The 15,657-nt window shown below is 36.8% G+C and overlaps 1 protein-coding gene across 1 annotated transcript; it reads right to left on the bottom strand.

Annotated features, from left to right (window-relative positions):
* Positions 1-1,443: 1,443 nt before the first annotated feature.
* Positions 1,444-13,201, bottom strand: LOC111379135 (deoxyhypusine hydroxylase-B-like). Its single transcript, XM_023002473.1, has 9 exons — positions 13,073-13,201; positions 10,414-10,525; positions 10,174-10,307; positions 10,092-10,107; positions 9,896-10,016; positions 9,650-9,806; positions 3,091-3,243; positions 2,344-2,463; positions 1,444-2,161 (listed from the first exon to the last, which is right to left on the bottom strand). Exons 1-9 carry the CDS (start codon positions 13,199-13,201, stop codon positions 2,108-2,110), a joined length of 996 nt encoding a protein of 331 aa, XP_022858241.1. The 3' UTR covers positions 1,444-2,107.
* Between the last annotated feature and the right edge of the window lie 2,456 nt (positions 13,202-15,657).

The raw sequence follows: 15,657 nt of genomic DNA, 5'->3' as shown, positions 1-15,657 counted from the left end.
TAAATAAATTTTACTGAATATCTGATTTTTGAAATTTGAAATTTTTATTCTTACTTTAAAATGGGGAGTAGCTATCCTCTTACATCTGAAATTTTCCCTTTTTAAAATGTTTTATAAATTTCTCCCAAAAAATTAGGATAAAAAGGAATCAGCCCAAAAATAAGAGGCTAAGGCCCTGTTCTCTTTACCGTTTTTGGGCCGTTTTCTGTTTTCGATTTTTCAAAACGGTGAAAACGTGTTCTCTTTTCCATCTTTGAAAACGAATTTTCGAAAACGAAAAAAAATTTGTGAAGAAAACACAAAACGACTTTTTTGTCGTTTTGGACGTTTTCAGTGTAAAACTTGAAAAAATTGAAAACGCGGGAAACAACTTTTTTTTTTTTTTTTTTTAGGTGGTGTTGTGGTGATTCTCAAAATTCAAAAAAAAAAAAATCATTTTTTTTTGTTTTGAGAAACTATCAAAAAGAACGCATTTTCAATAATTTCAAAACAAACACTCAAAACACAAAACTCAAAATGAATTCAAAACACAAAACTGAAATACAAAGAGAACACCCTCTAAATCTCCTGGAGGTTCGTTTTCTTCAGCACATTATTCCCTCCCAATACTAAAGCAGCGTTCTCTGAAATTAAGGAAAATTTTCTCTTTTCAAGTAAAAGTTTGATTTTCACTCTTTCCGACAAACACAAAAGTGTCATTTAAAAAAGATAAAAAGATTGTTAATCTTAATTGACATTGAATTAATAATTTTTATATAGATTATTCCCGTCTATTTGCATATTTAGAATTAAAAATGTCAGTTTTAACTCTCCTAGAGATTCCTATTAGAATCGAACTTTAAAAAGTTCTCCAAATTGCAACTAATAAACATTTAAAATCATTTCAAAAAAAAAAAATTTGAAAAGTATTTATAACAGTAAAATGAAAATCGAAAAATATTTATAACAATAAAAAGACAAATGAGATTTTTGTTCCCATCTACTTGTGTAGTTCATTCTCTCTCCTAGTTTTTCGCTTCCTTGCCTGCGATAGTCTGTAACCCTCCATCCTTCACTTCATTGGCTAGTAATTGTTATGAAATCATTATTCCAAAGAGAAACATTCCGAGGAACGCGCACAAGTGGTGAAGAGAAAGGAGCCGAAAAGAATGAATAGATAGTATCACAAGTGAATCAGGTAGAACAATTAGAACAATGTAAGACGAAAGAAATCAAAGTGTGAGGTGTTTTAGGAATGGAATATAATTTTATTTTCTTCTAAGTTTAAAAAAATAATAATAATAGATAAATAAATTCATACTATACAGAATCCTCCAACTCCAATCTACCTGTCCTGCCAACAGATCTGAAATCTGAATCCTTGAAAACCCAATACCCAAATTTCTTGTGAAGAAGAGATAAATAAAGTAGAAAAAAGATAATAAGATGGGGAAGAAATGGTGGAGATGCTTCCAGTGAGAAGGGCAGTCACACCAGATCCCAAATCTACAGCAGAAAATTTTGAACTATCTATACCCATGGAGTAGTAACCTTTGCGCCATCCTTAAGAGTCATCCAAGTTTCCCATAATATTAAATCGCCAATGCAGTTATTAATTAGTGCTTAGCATTCCACATAAATTGAACTTTCAGTTGTCTATAAATTCTCATGTTGATGCAGCAAAAGCTGACTTGAATTACATTGGTTTAGATCAAGAAATTGGTTGTATTAGTAAATGGTAGCTGCATTGGCCATTGCTCCAATGGATGGATATAATTAAGTTACTTGGAGGTACTCCTGAAATGCTTATGGAAAACTACAGATTCCAAGGGGGGATTTGAAATAGATAAAAGTAGTAGTAGCAGTTAAAATCTAGCGTGCACATTTGCAGATAGTTGTTTTATTAAAATTAAATAATGTGTAGAAATGCACATGTAACATGCATTGGGTATCGAGACGGGAAATTTTGAGAATCATATAACTAGAACAGTATATATAAAGATAAATTCCAAAAAACTGAGATACAGGAATGTCTTAGGCCTGCATAATAAAATAAAAACAGATTCTAATTAATTACTCCAACAACACCAAAAGTACTTTTCTTCTTTAATTAACATATCATCCCCTATTAGTCTTTCTTGCGGATTCCCTTTGTATGCCATGCTGTGGGGTCAACACTAAACTAAAATTTCACAACAAAAAACAACATAAGACGGGCAGACATTTATGAAGGAAAAAAAAAAAAAAAAAAAGAGAGCGAGCGAATTGGATTATATATATGTACCCAATAAACTCAATTCATAAGAAGAAAGGAGTGGGTGAAAAAATAGTCCTTTTTTTTTTTTTTTTTGCTTCAAGATTTACCTGAAAGCAAGAGTTTGTTCGCAGAAAATCAAGCCTCCTAAGAGCAACTTCACAGCTTTTGTGAGACAATAGGCTCAGGATCCTTAGCAAATTCCTTGAACAGCTCGATACATTTGCAGTCTAATCCATAAGATGCATGTATAAGATTAAAGATCAAGTAAACTATATATAAATGAAATCAGTTTATTTATTTATGCCTATTCTACAACCATAAAAATTTGAGCTTCACTTCATGGTAATCAGTAGAGTCTGTACTAATTCAACATGCAAACCGATGTAGGTCGTTGCAATATATTATTATCAAATAATATTTTTTCTTAAAATGAAATGTAAAAAACAACTGGAACGTGTTCTTTTCATCTTCTTAAAATTAAAAATGAAACGTAAACTACAAACTACCAATTTTTTCGAGAATTTTCGAAAAATGACAAGTATTAGTTCTTTTCTTAAGATTCCTAATATTCAGAATCAAAATGAATTGAATACTTCAATCCCCTTAAAAATTTTATATCAACACCAACTCATAAAATTAATTTAAATGAAAACAAAAAATAATTTATAGATTTGCGTCTGGGGAATAATTTAGTCCCCAAAATAAGAAAAAATACTTCTAGCCCGACAACTAGACTTGCTGAAAGAATATTTTTCATTCTAATTATTGTCATGGTCAACTTACTATAATATGATGAGTATACCTCAAATGGCATAAGAAGAATATGTCAAAAATACAAGTGGCAGAGGGCATACATGTAGTAGAACCAAGACCTTCGATTGCTGCAATAGAAGAAGAGCATCAACAGCTTTAAGTCTAACCATGGAATGGTCTGAGGCATTCTGAAGAACCTGGGACAGAGCATGAAAAGCTTCTCTGTCCCCCACTTGGGCCAAGCAATAGGCAATCTGAGGAACAGATCAATAAAACATTATATGTTTCAAGTAATGGAGTTAATTCTGTGGAGAAAGTGGCACAATGATGGGCCAACTGGGCTGGAATTAATCTGCTGTTTCAGTGGGCCGGGTCGTCCAAATTGTTAAGTGATTGCTATGTTGTTTTTGCAGAAATTGTAAGCTGGCGAAACACGTTTTTTGTTATAATAAATGGATGCCCAGATTTTGACAAGTGTCACACGTTACACCATTGGATGAAGACTCTAGTGGGTTTCATATTAAAATGGCATTAGGGTTGGACGTCCAGCAGAACCAAAAAACAGAATCAGTTTTCATTCTCTCACCTCACGAGTCTCGGCCTCTCGTCTCTCTCTCTCTCGGTGGTCCTTCAATCTATCAATTTTTGCACTCCAAAAATTAGCCCCTGTTGATGAGAAATTAATCCAACCTTGTATAGATAATCTTGAGTGATTTAACAAGGTGTATTGATGTTATTCTTGAGTGAATACCATTGTCCAATGTATAGAGGCTTATGTTTAAATAATCTTGAGTGATTGTTGTATAGGCTTCGAATCATCATTCTTGAGTGAATGTTGTATGGTTTATGAGGCTTAATTTTGGGAGAAATTTTGTGTGATTTCGGCTGAGTGCTACGAAGATTGTATCAGACAGATTTTGGTTCCATTGATATAGTGATTTCTTCCGTTTGACGGAAGCTCAAAAGGGGATTGGGAACAAAGTTTTGAACCTCTTGCGTTAGGGCGAAAATGCCGCGTTCTTTCTTGTGTTTTTGCATTTTTTCTTTCATTTCAGTTTACTATTTTTGTTGACTTAAGTGGGCTGATTTCTTGAACTTCTCGTAACAGTGGTATCAGAGCTCGTGACGGGGGTTCTTGGTGCCGATGTTGGTAGACTCGAAGGTTTCTTGCACTGGTTCAGTTGATCTCGTTTATTTCTTGAAACCCTAATAAGGGATTTTGGTGAGTTCGTTCCATAATTGTCGAGTTACATATATAATATTTGTCTATACTGTGAGACTTTTGTAACTGACTTAAAATCCCTAAATCTGAGACTTTATCTTGACAATGCCTTTGTCTAGAAATCGTAAGTTGTCTGGAATCTAAAAATTGTCTTGATTTATAAGTTGACGATTTTGGGCAAATTTTATGTTTTCTGCATGAGTTTATTATAATGTATATGGCATGTTATACTTGTGACTTGACACTGCTGGTTTTTGTGTAAACTGCTTATTCATGTGGTGAATGGACTGATGAGATCTTACTGCATAACATGTATTGTATAACTCACTTGCTAACTGTGCACTTTAAATTTGATTATGGTGTATGACATTTGAGTTCCTGCAAGTTGAATATACTGTTGACTTTGTATGTGATCTGCCTGCATTGTTTTTTTTATCAAATTGAGTTTTGATAATGTCAACTAAAGTTGAATTGGAGATTTTTAATGGTAAAGGAGACTTTAGTCTCTGGCGCCAGAAAATGCGAGCCCTTTTGCTTCAACAAAAATCATGGCCTAATGATATGGAAGAAATTAAGAAAACTGAATTTGATGAAATTGCATGGAGTTCTATATTCTTGCATTTGTCTGACAATGTGTTGAGAGAAATTGGTGAGACAAAAACTGCTGCTGAGTTGTGGAAAAAATTGGAAGATACTTATTTGAATAAAACCATGCCTAATAAAGTGTATCTTCTAAAACAATTTTTTGGTTTCAAATTGGACCCATCTCTTGATCTTGACGCTAACATTAATAGATTCAACAGATTATCCCGTGACCTAGCCGACTGTGATGAGAAACTCTCAAAAGAGCAGCTGGCTGTGATTTTGTTAAATTCACTAAGTGATAAATATAAAGATGTCAAAAATGCTATTGAATATGGAAGGGAGACTCTAACTACTGATGTGATAATAAATGTATTGAGAAATAAAGAGTTAGAGTTAAAATCTGACAAGAGGGAGTCTGTTAGTGGTGAAAATTTGATGGTTAAGTCTAAACCAAACACAAATCCAAAAGTTGTCAATTTCAATAAGCAACCCGGACACAAAAAGAAGGTCAACTTTAAAGATAAAATAAAAACCAAGACTAAGGGTAAAAAGTGTTTTTACTGTCTAGGTGAAGGTCATTTTATCAAAGACTGTCGAAAGAGACTTAATAATTTGAGAAATAAGTCTAATAATGATGGTGGTACTGCTTTAGCCTATAATAATGAGACCAACGTAGATGAGGTTTATGTTGCTGTACACAGTCCACCTAGTCAAGAGTGGATCTTTGACTCCGGTTGTACCTTTCACATGTGCCCTAGAAGAGAATGGTTTAGTGAGTTTGAAATGTAAGTCGAGGCCAAGTGTTAATGGGTAATCACATGTCTTGTCAGGTTAAAGGAATGGGAACAATCACTTTAAGGTTGGATGGTAATAATGAATTGATCTTAGATAAGACTAGGTATGTTCCTGACCTACAAAGAAATTTGATATCCTTAGGTGTTCTAGATGACCTGAACTACAATATTGTGATTAACATGGGATACATTAAGATCTTGAGGGCTCTCAACTTGTTGCCGAAGCCCCCAAGAGACATGGGCTTTACATTTTATATACTTAAAACTTTTTTGACTTCACATCAACAGCAATTTCTGCCCCCAATGATAAGTCACAATTATGGCATAAAAGATTGGGCCATATTAGTGACAAAGGTCTTCAGATTTTGAAAAAAAAAAGGTGCCTTTGGTAAAGATATAATTGAGAAACTCAGTTTTTGTGATCATTGCATACTAGGAAAGCAAAATAGATTACCATTTCTGCCTGGGATGCATAAATCTGTGTCTATTCTTGAATATTTGCATGCTGATCTTTGGGGACCAGCTACTGTGCCCACACATACTGGTTTCAAATTTTTCCTTTTAATCATAGATGATTTTTCTAGGAAAAACTGGCTTTTTCTGCTTAAACATAAGTCTGACACTTTTAATGCTTTTAAAGAATGGAAAATCTTGATTGAGAATCAAACAAATAAAAAGATTAAAGTGTTGAGGACTGATAATGGGCTTGAGTTTTGCAATTATGAATTTGATGAATTGTGCAAAGTGCATGGTATTCTAAGACACAGAACAGTGACACACACCTCACAACAAAATGGCTTGGCTGAAAGAATGAACCGGACTATTCTTGAGAGAGTTAGATGCATGTTATTAGGTTCTGGTCTTCCCAAGTTATTTTGGGGGGAAGCTGCAAAAATTGCTAGTCATCTCATAAATAGAAGCCCCGCTAGTGCTATACAATTTAAATCCCCTGAAGAAGTTTAGACAGGAAAACCTGTAGATTTGAGTAATCTAAAAATATTTGGGTGTGCTGCCTTTGCACATCAATCTGAAGGAAAACTTGAACCTAGGACCCTTACATGTGTTTTTTTGGGCTATGGTGAAGGGGTATAGACTTTGGGTAAGAGAGACCAAAGGTTATAAGATCATTATAAGTAGAAATGTGGTGTTTAATGAATCTGATCTGCCTTGTTTGAAATCTGAAAATAACACTACTAAATCTAGTCAGACTGAAAATGAAGGAAGGGAAACTGAAATTGAGGTGGAGCAAGTTAATAATGATAATCTACAACATGATCAGATTGAAAATAGTGAAATTGAGGCTCAAAATGATGAAGAAACTGATCAAAATGAATCTAATTTTGAGGTTAATCAACCCTTAAATGATTATCAACTTGTTAGAGATAGAGAAAGGAGAAAAATAAGACCACCCATAAGATTTGATGATGAAATATCCCTTCTCACTGTTCAGGGGTTCATTGAAAATGAACCCGAGTCCTATAAAGATGCTATGAGTAGTAAGGACTCTAAGCATTGGCTAGAAGCAATGCATGATGAGATGGAATCGTTGAGAAAGAATAAAACTTGGACCTTGGTTAAAAGACCTAAGGGAAAGAGAGTTATAGATTGTAAGTGGATCTATAAGATCAAAAGAGGTGAAAAAGATGAGAATGACATTAGATACAAGGCAAGACTTGTGGCTAAGGGTTTTGCTCAAAAGGAGGGGATAGACTTTAATGAAATATTTTCCCCTGTTGTAAAATTTACAACTGTTAGAGTTATACTCGCCCTAGCAGCTCAATTTAATTGGGAATTAGATCAATTGGATGTAAAAACTGCGTTTTTAAATGGAGATCTTGAAAAGACCATTTTTATGGAACAACCTAAAGGCTTTGAAGTGAATAAAAATTTAGACTTAGTATGCCTTCTTAAAAAGTCACTTTATGGTTTAAAACAAGTTCCAAGACAATGGTACAAGAGATTTGACACTTTTGTGCTTGGACTTGGTTTTAAAAGAAGTAATTTCGATACTTGTCTTTATTGTAAAGGAAATGGAGGTGAGAATTCACTCTATCTTCTACTTTATGTGGATGATATGCTTTTAGAAAGTCATGACATAAAGGAAACAAAGTCAATTAAAGACAAATTAAAATCTGAATTTGAAATGAAGGATTTAGGTCTTGTTAGAAAAATCTTGGGTATCGAAATTAAAAGAAATAGAAGAGAGGGCACATTAAGCCTAAATAAAAAATCTTATGCTTTGAAAATACTTGAAAGATTTGCAATGTCCGATGCTAAAAGTGTGAGTCTACCTTTAGCTAATCACTTCAAATTATCTAATGATCAATGTCCCAAAACTGAAAAAGAGTTTAAAAGAATGGCTAGAGTGCCATATTCTAATGCTGTGGGGTCAGTTATGTATCTAATGATTTGTTCTAGACCTGATTTGGCATTTGCAATAAGTGTATTGAGTAGATACATGTCTAATCCTGGTGAGGTTCATTAGGAAGCGATGAAGTGGCTTCTAAGATACATTAAGGGAACTTGTGACCTAGGAATTGAGTATAGAAAACAATCTGAGGGTGTTATTTTGAGTGGTTTCATTGATTCTGATTATGCAGGTGATAGGGATAACAGAAAATCGACTTCTGCTTATGTATACACTTTATATAATTCCTGTATAAGTTGAAAATCACAATTACAAAAGATTGTTGCATTATCTTCAACTGAAGCAGAATATATAGCTGCTACTGATGCAATTAAAGAGGGAATTTGGCTAAAAGGACTTCTAAATGAATTTGGTTTCATAAATGATGTTGTCTTACATTCTGATAGTCAATTTGCTATATATTTGAGTAGAAATCGTGTGTTACACAATAGATCTAAACATGTTGATGTGAAATTTCATTTTATTAGAGATGTAATTTGTCAAGGTGTTGTTAAACTTGAAAAGATTTCTACCCATTTTAATCCTGCTGATGTTGGAACTAAAGTGTTGCCTTTAAACAAGTTTTTGAACTGTTTAAAATAGCCGAATCTTAACTTTTGCTGATTTGTGTATCAGGGAATAAGAGCACATGATGTCATGTTCGGAGGAATCACTATAAATGATATTGGAATCATTGTACCAAGGTGGAGAATGTGGAGAAAGTGGCACAATGATGGGCCAACTGGGCTGGAATTAATCTGCTGTTTCAGTGGGCCGGGTCGTCCAAATTTTAAGTGATTGCTATGTTGTTTTTGTAGAAATTGTAAGCTGGCGAAACACGTTTTTTGTTATAATAAATGGATGCCCAGATTTTGACAAGTGTCACACGTTACACCATTGGATGAAGACTCTAGTGGGTTTCATATTAAAATGGCATTAGGGTTGGACGTCCAGCAGAACCAAAAAACAGAATCAGTTTTCATTCTCTCACCTCACGAGTCTCTGCCTCTCATCTCTCTCTCTCGGTGGTCCTTCAATCTATCAATTTTTGCACTCCAAAAATTAGCCCCTGTTGATGAGAAATTAATCCAACCTTGTATAGATAATCTTGAGTGATTTAACAAGGTGTATTGATGTTATTCTTGAGTGAATACCATAGTCGAATGTATAGAGGCTTATGTTGAAATAATCTTGAGTGATTGTTGTATAGGCTTCGAATCATCATTCTTGAGTGAATGTTGTATGGTTTATGAGGCTTAATTTTGGAAGAAATCTTGTGTGATTTCGGCTGAGTGCTACGAAGATTGTATTAGATAGATTTTGGTTCCATTGATATAGTGATTTCTTCCGTTTGACGGAAGCTCAAAAGGGGATTAGGAACGAAGTTCCGAATCTCTTGCGTTAGGGTGAAAATGCCACGTTCTTTCTTGTATTTTTGCATTTTTTCTTTCATTTCAGTTTTTTTGCAGTTTGCTATTTTTGTTGACTTAAGTGGGCTGATTTCTTGAACTTCTTGTAACAAATTCTTCCAGTTACAACCAGAATCAACATCACAAAATTAGATAACTAACAAGCCAGGGCATAGTGCATAGTTTAGCCACTCATTAGAACAACTTGACATGCCCCAAAAATTAGCTTAAATGAAAACAGACATGGTGCCGTAGAATAGGGCTTTTTGCACCTAGGGATTCAATGATAGCTGACAGTGCTTCCCCGGTATCACCAAATGGAGGCAAACAGCGAAGTCGAAGTGTGAAAAGTGCAGAGCAACGCTCATATAGGCTATTGTCTTCATTCAGTAGAACTTCCCTAAACAATATGCATGAGAATAAAACAATTAATTATATAGACTGGTAAGACCAGATTATGACTATCATTCTAAATCAAGATCTGCAAACCTTAATTCTGGATTAGGACGAAAGACAGGTGGAGCTGGTTCGAAGCACTTGAAATATACTAATTTATCAGAGGTAGCATTTTTTAGCTCCCTAATTCGAATAAGGGCCAGTTCACATGTATCTCAAACTTCTTGAGATGGATCCGATTGGAAACTAGTCTTCAAAACTGGAACACTAGTCTCTAAACCAAATGCACCAAGAGATTCTGCAGCCTGTTAAATAAACAGAGTATCAAAAAACAGAGAAATATACATTATCCAAATTTGAAAGCACAATACCTTTAGGCGAACAATGGTATGCAAGGAAAGATCCTCTACAACAGCTTCTAAAGAAGGGATTGCATTAGGTTTTTGCATCCGACCCAAACTATATGCGGCCTCATATGCCAGCTGGGTTGAATCATCCCTCATCGCTAGAACAAAAAATAAAATAAAACTTCATCACTCTAAAAAGAAATAAGTGATAATAAAAAAGAAAAAGATAAAATCGAAAAGCTGCATCTCATTTACATACGGTACCTTTGATGAGGGAGTTGAGGGCATGGGAGTGGCGATCGATACTGGTCAAACCGAAAGCTCTAAATGGCTCTGAAATTGGTTGGTTTTCATCCTGTTTTGCGCGGGTTAGTCGCTAACAATTAAAAATTGATCAGACGATTGTGTAAGGGACAAACCTCTTGAGACAAAGTCCCAAAAATGGGCATTTTTATTGGCGATGACTTTACAATTAGAAAGTAAAAACAGAATGCCTCCAAGGGGCGCAAGCACACGAGTTACTGTAAAAGAAGTGTTTAAATCTAAACTAAGAAATTGAAAGTTACATATTCTCTGTTTGAGAGTGTTTGATTCGGGATCTTTTACTCTATGTCTTTTCTTCATTTTATACTCCCTGGATGATTTCTTCGTGATCAACCGCTTAAGAAACTGCTTGATCACTCTATAACTATCCACTTTCCTTGTAGTGGCAACTTGTCATGGAACTGCCTTCTCTAATCTGCTGCTATTACTTTTGTCGTTCAACCGTCTTCAATTGAATTCCTTGAATCGTGGAACGTGATAGGACTACCCAATAACTGCTTCATTAACTGTACTCTTGGGTAACCATAACTTCTTATGTTTGCTAAGATACTGAGCGACTTGAATGTTTGGACGAGAGTAGAGTCACAGCTCTGGACGACTGCATGGCAATTCATTCGCTAAAATCTTGGGCGACTTGCAACCCTGGACGATGGTATTACCGCGTTCATGGGCTTCCCTATTTGGGCATTTATCCTGTATTGCCTGATTGATTCGTTCTTTGGGCTATTTGATTTTAGGGATCTTCCAGTTGGGCTACATTCCTTAGGCTATTCAATTTGGGCTGAACTTTTTGTGTGTCAACAATTACCCCCCAATATGGCAGACCAATTATTAATTTTTGCCATATTCACTTTGTGTTTCCCAACAACATTCGAACTTTTCAAGAATTTCAATCATTGTTTTCTTCCATAGTCTGAAAAGGTGCGACGTTTGCAAACCCTTATAACCCCCAAATATGCTATTTCATTGCACCACTAAATCACGCCTCTCTCGCAATATTACTGTTCACCTCCTTGCCTCTCTACTACGTAACTCTGCAAAACTCTACTTCGTCCCCTATGCTTCTCAATCTCAGTCTGGTGACTCCTTCAGTTTTGAAGACTTTCAGAAACTCCTTACTCGGTCATATGTAACTCCGAACTTTCTTGCACCGATCAATGTCGAACTCAATGAGTTCTATCTAGGTCCTTCATTCAACAATGCTGAGGCCATCGAACAAGCGGCGGTCGGTCAGCTGTTTCCTTGTACTCAGGGCCCTCCGTTTCTAAATTCTTTGCCGCTGGGGCTACTTCGCAAAAAAGGTATTCGCACTTGACCTAAATCTGATGTCGTTTTTCGTAGATGGCATGCTCGCCTTGTGGACCATGGTCCTACTAAGACAATTTTTGATAATGCTAGGATTTCTGATTTGTTAGAAATCTCTTTTCAACCCCCTATTTTTGACTCAGTACTTTTTCCAATCGCTTTAAGTTTTTGGTCTTCTGAGTATAATACTTTTGTTTTTCTCTTGGTCCCATGTCCATTACCTTAAGGGATGTTGGAGCCCTAGTAAATCTGCCACCTTTGGGCGATACCATTTTCCCTGGTATTTTGATTTCTGGTGTCGCCCCAAAATTTGGTAAAGGCCTCACCGAGTCTTATTCAAATCTGCAAACCCTTCAAAACCACTCGAGCGCTGAGCCTTCCCATACCGAGGGAGTGTCCTTTCTTCTAATTTGGCTTTGTAAATACATTTTGTGTGTGCCAAACATAAAGCCCTCCCTGAACTATTTACCCATAGCGCACGAATTGGCGCGTGGTAGGCCTCTGAATTTATGTTCTTTCTTTTTAGCCACCCTCTATAGAGGCATGGCCTCTCTTCAATCCCAATTGAAGAATGGTGCATCTCCCACTGGCAGTGAGCCTCTTTGGTTTGCTCAAATGTGGTTGAGAGTTTATTTTCCATTGCTTGGTGCTCCATCTTTTTTCAGTCCTTCTGCTAGCTGCTATGGGCTAGCCATTGAGCCCCTGACTCCTGTAAATATGTCCAAAAGGGACATTTTTTCATTCTTTTATTCTTTGGATTCAATCCCTTCCTTCTTTCCTTTTCCTCCCTTTTTGACTCCAAATTATGTACAACCTCCATCCACTCTGGATAATGCGAACACTTTCTATTTGTTTGGATTCAGTTTTTGACCAAAAGGGAGTTGTTTCATGATATTTTGACTGGGATCAATGCCAAGGCTGGGGTCGAATTATATGCTCCCCAATTTTTTGCTCGCCAACTTGGTTTTGGCCAAACTTGGCCCGTTCTCCCTTGCTATTCAAAGAATTTGATAGACCGCTTCCACACCATTAATAAGGTGGAGGCAGAGGCTATAAATACTCGCAATTTTCTTTTGACGAACAGCTTTTCATTAGCCCCCTTCAATCCTAACCGTGCCATCCATTCCCTTTTTGAACGACTTTGGCTGTCAGTGAAGCGCAGATTGTTTGCGACTGATGCCAATCGTGCTTTCCATTTACTAGGCCAATCAAACATTTCTTCCACCTCTCCTGTTTTGGTCACTCCTGTGTCCATTAGGAGTCCCTCTTCTTCTGCTTGTGCTAAACAATCTGCCCGTCCATCGACTTCTCTTCCTGCCAAGCTTACTGCAGCGAAAAGTGCCCAAAGCCTCAAACGGCCAGCCTCAGCGTCTCCCATTTTGGAGGATGATGCTGATGCTGATGCTGATGATACCCCTCTCATCGTCAGGAGGAAGGTAATTAAATTGGTTTACTCATAAGTATACCTTTCCATACTTGAGACTTTTCCATGTGCTGATAGTTTATTTGGATTTCTCAGAAAAGTTCAGCCTCTCCTTTGAAGGCTTTGGTGTCGGCAGCTCCTGCTCCATCATCCTCTACTGGGGCCGTTTCATCCACACCAGCTGATGAAGGGACTACGCTTAAAGAGAAATCTTCAGTCCCAAAATCTTCATCACAACCAATGGACGAGCCACCTTTTTCCCGGGGCGTTGACCCCCAAACGTCGACGCAGAAGGTAATTCATTTTTTGATGCTTTACCTTTGCTTGTGCTATTGGTGTTGATTTGTTGCCTTTTGACTTCTGCAGATGTTCCCACGAGTATGCCCATTGCGGTAAGGTCTTCTCGCTTAGACAAGGGGAAGTCCTCACAAATGGTGGAGCCACAGGTGGCAGATTTGGCTGGGGATATACCATCTTCCAAGATTGCTGATGAGGTAATCTTTGCTTCACTTTTACTTCCACTTTGTTTAGTATAGTGGAAATCTTCAATATTGGCGATTTTCTTTGCAGGATGCCGATAAAATTGTATGTTCCATTCAAGACTTGTTCACTTCCTGGGGGCAAGTCAAAACATCTCGACCGCTTCAGCCAGTTGTCCTTCTGCTTTTTCAGAGGACGATATGAAGTTCCTCAAGCAGTCGATATTTGAGTATGTGTCCTTCATGGATATGGACGTCGGTAAGGCTAGTGCTGCCAGGCATAAGGATAAGTTTGAGCATTTGAATGCGAAATTCGAGCAAGCACTGACACTTCCGTCGCTCAATCTTTCTGCTGATTTTAAAGCGACATTGAAAGTTATCCATTCCGAGGTCCTTTCCTTGCTGGCCAAGAATGTTGAACTGAAGGCCAAAAGTACTCAATATCTTCGCGCCGTATCTGAAAAAGAGTCTTTGCTTCTGGAGATTAACAAAGCTGAGGACGAGTTGAAAGAAATCTCTTTCGAAGTTTGATTGAAGACTCTTTGATGACTAGTTTGGCTGCTCAGATAAAGGAGCTTCAAGTCAAGATGGACGACTGCAAGGCGAGAATGGTTGCTAAAAAGTGTAATGCCTCCCAAGGAATTGAGCGAACTAAGTCTTTGGTCGAGCAGTACAAGAAGTTGGAAGTTGATGATGATGTTGTGGCTGAATTGAACATCATTTCTTCTTGGCAGAACGAGGACTGGGGGAACCTTAGGGAAAGAATTCGTTCGGTATGGGACGGATTGTAATTAAGACATATAATGCTTTAACTTTTTCTTTTTGTAATTTCGCTTTTGACTTTCCCTTTGTAACCCTGTACTGATATAACAGCAGCCATTATTGTCAATGAATAACTATTTTAGCTTCTTGTGTATTTATTGACGTTCGTCTTTTAATCGTCAATCGCTCAGGCACTTAACTACTTTATGCTAAATTTTTTTGCACATTTTCTTATGATATTTCTGCCCGATTTTGGGCCATTTAATCCCATTTACTAGATACAAATACAGCTGCTCATATTCTGTCTTTTCACCTTCACTCCCCTATAAATGTCCATTATATTCTATCTTTTCACCTTCACCTCCCTATAAATGCACATATACCTCATACTTTCCATCTTCATTTCCATTTTCTTCTTCAAAAAACCAATTTGTTGCCATTGCTTGACATTTTTGACAATCAATCAAAAGCTTTAGTTTTCCATGGAAATGGATCATCTGATCCGCCTACTTTGCCATCTTTCTTGATGTCACCTTTGGTATGGGAGATATAGGAAATATTCTTTGGCCGGCTGCAAAGTTCTTCCCATCGTCTCCGTTCCTACAAGGAGTTCAATAATGGAAAACGATTTTTGAGGTGCTTGCAGGCCACCTTACCTGCTGAGAGTGCTTCTCAGCCTCCTTGCCTGTCGTTGCAGCGATGCATTTAGGAAAGCGATGTGAGGGCGGTTCATCTTTCTTTCTGCTTACTGAGAGTGCTTCTCGGCCTCTCTGCTTGTCTTTACAACAGTGTGATCAAGGCCAGTACACCCTCTTACTCGATGATCGACTGGGAGATTAGTTTGCTCTTAATCGTAGTTTATAGAGCATTTAGCATCTTGTATTTTGCAGTTTTGTAATGAACATTTGATAATAAAGGAATTTATTTGAACGTATTTCGCTCTGACCCTTTTTACTTTACGATCGTTCAATGAGATTTTATTACGCTTTTATTTGTTCACTTTCCCATAAGGAAGAAACATATTTTTTCAAATATTTGCCATTAATGAACTTCATGTGTTTGGTGCCGTCTAAATCTTCCAAATGATAGACTCCATTAGGCAATACATTATTCACTTTATATGGTCTTTCCCAATTGGAAGACCATTTGCCATACTTTGGATCTTTACTATCCAAAGGGAATACTGTTTTCCAAACTAGTTCTCCCAAGCTGAAC

This window comes from Olea europaea, chromosome 3, assembly GCF_002742605.1.
Source record: "Olea europaea var. sylvestris chromosome 3, O_europaea_v1, whole genome shotgun sequence".
NCBI classification, from domain to species: Eukaryota; Viridiplantae; Streptophyta; class Magnoliopsida; order Lamiales; family Oleaceae; genus Olea; species Olea europaea.
Note: the sequence above shows the minus strand (reverse complement) of the source record. Positions and strands in the feature narration are given on the sequence as shown.